The sequence below is a fragment of the Sesamum indicum genome, linkage group LG6, assembly GCF_000512975.1.
Source record: "Sesamum indicum cultivar Zhongzhi No. 13 linkage group LG6, S_indicum_v1.0, whole genome shotgun sequence".
NCBI lineage: Eukaryota > Viridiplantae > Streptophyta > Magnoliopsida > Lamiales > Pedaliaceae > Sesamum > Sesamum indicum.
In genome coordinates this window covers 14,796,619-14,802,068 of record NC_026150.1, presented here as the reverse complement: position 1 = coordinate 14,802,068, position 5,450 = coordinate 14,796,619, and the positions used below count along the sequence as shown (strand labels likewise).

Sequence of the window (5,450 nt, the reverse complement as noted above, 5' to 3'; positions counted from 1 at the left end):
TAATTACAGGACTAAATAGCGAAAAACAAATCGTATAGGACCAAAATTGCCACTCCCTATACAAAATGAATTTTGCAATTTTCCTGACTGAGTCTAATGAGAGGGAAACATGAGCGACCAAATCTGGACAAATGACACAGTTGAGGAACCAAAAGTGATGTTTACCCGAATTTATAAATAGTACAGGTATAGCTTGTTAACAATGAGCAGAGAAGACAGTTTTAGCTCATAATCCCCACAGATCACTCACTGCTACATAAAAGCAGGCTCAACATTTCAAACATTGATATATGCTCTGTGTAAAGGTTAACCGCATTGTCTCATCAATACTTTCAAATGTATCTACTGCTGCAATTTCAATGGAAATAACAGAAGTGAATTAAACCAATTTATTGTATAAGAAAAGAAGTCTCACATGGATCAACAATTCTACCTATTTACTGTATCCCCTGAATCTAACCTCTTCTTGTGGAATAATTTCACTACATTTTAGTGAATATTATTTCGGCTTTCTTAATACACTTTACCGGTCTAGAACCTCAACACTTTGCTTTTCTTGGTTATTAACAGTCAAGTTTCAGGTCTTCTGGCCATCCGAATTCCTCCAAGAATGCTAAGACGACTCCGTTCGACCAGCCAAATCCCGTCTGCACCGGAACATAGACAAATATGGCTGAATGTAAGTTGGAAGAGTGCTATAAATTTCCTTTTCAATACAAGAAATTGATTCAGTGCCTGTTATAGCATAATTGAGTTTTTAAGATGCTAGTATTGAGAGTTTACAAGCTCTTAATATTTTTTGAAGGGGAAAATGCAAGTAAGTCCCTTGTGATATTGCAAATGAGTAAATTACAATAAACCCTTTTATTTTTTGATCTTACAATCTTCTTTTTTTTTCTTAAAGAACAATATCACACTTTATAACAAAATGCAACATCACTTACTTGGGGTATATATTCCCCGCCCCCTCCAAAGCCTCCACATTTTTCCACGTCGTATTTTTCATGCATCGCTCCAGTCTTCTTATAAGCCACATAGTTTGTCCTGGTCCACTTAACAACAATATCTTTGGCAACACATCTTGCGTGTTTTGACCCTGACCTTACAAGGCCTTCGGCGATCATGTGCTGGAGAGGAGCCCAACCATTAGGAAAATCCCTGAAAACAATGTGTAGGAGTAAAATTTTTATGCATACAGAAAGAAAATCAAGTCGAGAACAGTGCAAAACCGACTTACCATTGTTGTCCCGAGTTTGTCAAAGAAGTCGCAATCCCAAACGAGCGAACCAAACCGGAATTTTGTAGACTTAGGACGACATCATCCACCATCTTGACATCTTCATGCATGCAAAACAGGAAAAGATTCCGTTACACTTCTTCGTCAAAGATGACATGTATAATTAGACAAATGAAGTTCTTGGATGACCCGTATGCGAGTTAATGTATGTAGTGTAAAAACTTGTAAATGATATGAGACAACAAAAATATGAGATCCAAGCCTCAATCAATTGTCATTTGGATGGACGAATTTGGACTTGAGCCAACTATTCGGAAAAAAAGAAGAATTTTTAAATGACAACACAATTAATGGATTCAAAATCATATGAGTGTAGAAAGATTTATGAAAACCTTTGTCACATAAAATTATCGAAACATGTACAATGAATTCATTGTAATGAATCTGGAAAGATCAAAAATTCCAAATCATCAATCCAAACACTAACATAAAAGCTTCTGCATGCACAGAAGTAGCATTTGGAAACCAGACATAAGAGATTGAACACAAATAACCTGAATTAAACAGTTCGATCCACAAGGGAATGAAGTTTGACGCAAATACTTTCTGATTCTGGCCTGAACGTCTCCATGTATACACCTCCTCCTGAACCCCAAATGAAGATTAGGAACAGAAAGACAAATTACTATCAAGCTAAGCACTGATAAATCACCTTCGATGGGTTGGAGTCACTCAACCAGTAATCGAGCCACTGTTGCATCTCCGCATTCCACAAAACAGAGTTTATGGCCTTTTTTCTAGCCTGAGAAGCTTCACTAAAGCGTCCAGCCGTTACAGCATCTCCGACAACATGTGCCAGAAAGGATATATCGAGCTCCATCTAAACCACAAATGTAATATTACACATGAAACACGACAAGTCATGCAATCCATTTTATCGGGAATTTCTTGATCCTACCTTCAAAATGAATACATTCAAATCCACAGGTATAATTGATGTTGTAGTTAATGTTGCTAGATCAGACTCATTCCTGCAAATTATTATAATCAATAAAAAAGCTCAATAACATAATTGAGAACTGTTGAAAAGAACTGATGAGGAGATATACTACCTCATCCATCTGGTACTGAAATCCCACCCAGATTCAGCAGCGGACGCTAGTTCACGATATAGTTGTGTTTTATCACAGTTATTTGAGAGTTTCGAAGCTGTTTCCCTATCCTGAAAGTGAATATCTGTTCAAGCAAATGGGAAATGTAATTTATCATCATGCTCCAGACAACAAACTTTCTGAAATAAGATCGTACAGTAGTTGATGACTCGGGCCTTGGTTGATTCCACAATGCGTAATATCGACTTAGACTGTGATTCGTACCATCAGCATCCATGATATTCACCTGATGCACCCCTTCAAGAATGAAAGTATAGCACAAAATGAGTGAACAGATCTTTATTTCACAGAGACACACACATAGACATACCTCGTTTCAAGAAAGCACTCCAAACATGTGCCAGCATGATGACTAAAAGGAATGAAAACAGAGGACAACTGTATACAGCAGATCAAGCGACGAAATATTCTTTACTTCTACCTGAATTCCAAAACTCGTGCTCCTTCACCAATGCAGGAAGTGATCTTATAACCAAGGTTTCGTCATGTGTGCGATTGTATATATCTATAACCATTGAGCTCAGCAAAGGAGGTTGGCTGCAATTTTGACAAGAACTTTAAACAAGACATAGAATTAAAGAAAGTTTCGGTTGATAGCATTTACGATTTTGATCATATGAGTGAAGCGTTTTATGCACTTAGAAAGGGTCAGATGAACTTAGTAACATATGAAAAAAAAAAGATGTAGGCTGAGACATAAGATGATCGTTACTCGGATTTTGAAAACAACAATTTACCTTCGATTCGTGTAGTATGCCCTTGCACCATTGAGAACATGACCGAATTCATCTATGAGGGAAATGAGATTATACACAATCCCTTTTGCCGTCTCGTACATTTTACTTGCTAACAACCCCCTGCACCACAATATATCTTCTTATGATGCACTCAACCAAAAGAAACAGACTACAGAAGATCCATGCATTCAACCGATGTAGCACGCATACCAAACTGCATTATCATACGTCTAAAAGAAAATAAAGTAGAAACTACTAGAATAAGTAGAGTAAACGTTCCACATAGATAAGACCCAAACACAAGACCTCTTGTTAAATAATATAATTCAATTTATACTCTATTCATTATCACGGATTGATCATCACCAAAACGCAGTAAAATTTGTAAAAGACAAACATTAAAGAAAAAGGAAAAATAAACCAACCTGATCACCCAGTAAGAATCCCAATAGTAAACCTCCCTGAACCTTGACCCGGGAATAATAACAGGGTTCTCCAAAGGGAGCATAGTATAGAAATCGGGATTCTCAAGGACCTGGCCCGAAACCTTCCTACTCAAATTCTTCCAGAGGCTATGCACCTCCAAGGCCCAAGCCCTCACCTCTGGGCTCTTCACTTTAGGCAAGAAGTCTTCGGGCTCCGCCACAAAGTCAACCGGGTCCACATACACCAAATCCTCCGCCGCCCCACCCAAATATTTCTCCAGGAAACCATTCAATTCTTCCACTGAAATCGAACCATTCGCTGTTCTGGTTAGTTTGTCAAAGGCTGCGACTGTTGTCGAGAGGTTTTGCTTCAGTGACATATCGACGTACAGTTTTGGATCAAAGCCCTTGTGCCCATAAGTCTTCAGAGCTGCTTCTTGAACCCGTTCGAGAAACGTGATCAGAGGAGTCGTGGGAATCACAGGGCCCGAGTCCTTCGGGGTGCAAGCAGCTGCTGTGACTATAGTATTGCTCATGATCAGCGTAAATGAGAAGATGAACAGAGTGGTGGTGATGATCGGATCCAGTGATACTACTCTGTCCATCTAAGAATGATGACATCTATATATACACCTAAATATATATATATACATACAATTCTGTGTATGTGCATGTGGGGCAGTTGGCGGTGGGACAGGGAGAATCGTTTGCAGAGGTGAATGAAATGGCGCAAGAAGACGGGCCAGCGGTTTAAATAACGCAGTTTACGTTTTAGCGAACTGATGCGTCGATGTCCCAACTATGTTTAACGCTTTTGGCGACTTATTTTTGTACTTGTCTTGTTTGAGAAATATATAATTAAGCAACAATGTCTTGGACTAAAAGGAAATGGAAACTCAAAGGGGAGGGAAAGGAAAAAGCGAGGTGGAACAATAAGTTTTAATTGTTTGGATAATTGAAAGGTGATTAAATTTTAAATTGTTTGGATAATTGAAAGGTGATTAAATTTTAAATACTTTTTATATGAAAAAAATAGATTAAAAATTCACTTCAATTGGCCGAATCGAGACTGGCCAATGGACATAGATTGGGCTACAAGAAAATGGAGAGGGCAACACATTATTAACCTGGCTTATTATGCGCTACTGGCTTTGTGTGTATCGTATTCGGAAAGAACGAAACTTAAGACGTTTTGAACAGTTTGAGCGAGAATCGACTACACTTGCTGGACTCATTGTGGAAGAGGTTAGACAGAGGATTCTTAGTGCTTAACTAGGGTGTATCTTCTACCTCTCATTAGATTGACCCAACGAACCCTTGAACAAAATGATGTGTATGTTCAAATTAAGTGGGTAATCTATCTGAATTATCTCTTCGAGTATCCCATAGAAATCACTGTCTGTGTCTATATATGATGAGCTTTTCCACACACCCCACTATTTATAGTTGACTTGCCTATGTTGTGACGTTTAGTGTAGAAATTGTAACCATTTATGAAAAAACACAGAAATGTTGTCACCTCAGTGATAGGATTCGAGTAATGCAACTTCAACAGCTCGTCCATGCATTTCGATTCGGGTTTCTCCTACAATTCACATAGTAGAGAGAATTGACGAATGACCATTTCATAGTTATAACACAATTGATGAGGTTTGACACTGACACGGCCTTTGAACCAATTCTTGAATTCAGTTGCTACTAATAGATCAGTGTTGGGATCCTCCGAATGGTAGTGCTAGTAGAGTTCATTCAAGAACGACTTGTATTTAAAAAATAAGAATACATATAAATATATATGTTCAAACTCTCAATAAGATTTGAAAAACCTATTTCTATTTATACACTTACTCGTAGTATGTCGTGACTACTTCAACGCATT

The 5,450-nt window shown here is 38.1% G+C and overlaps 1 protein-coding gene across 1 annotated transcript; it reads right to left on the bottom strand.

Annotated features, from left to right (window-relative positions):
* On the bottom strand, positions 561–4,373 carry LOC105164504 (probable trehalase). Its single transcript, XM_020694177.1, has 11 exons — positions 3,572–4,373; positions 3,147–3,266; positions 2,831–2,946; positions 2,546–2,646; positions 2,350–2,459; positions 2,196–2,268; positions 1,950–2,117; positions 1,792–1,882; positions 1,238–1,337; positions 945–1,158; positions 561–647 (listed from the first exon to the last, which is right to left on the bottom strand). Exons 1-11 carry the CDS (start codon positions 4,174–4,176, stop codon positions 564–566), a joined length of 1,782 nt encoding a protein of 593 aa, XP_020549836.1. The 5' UTR covers positions 4,177–4,373; the 3' UTR covers positions 561–563.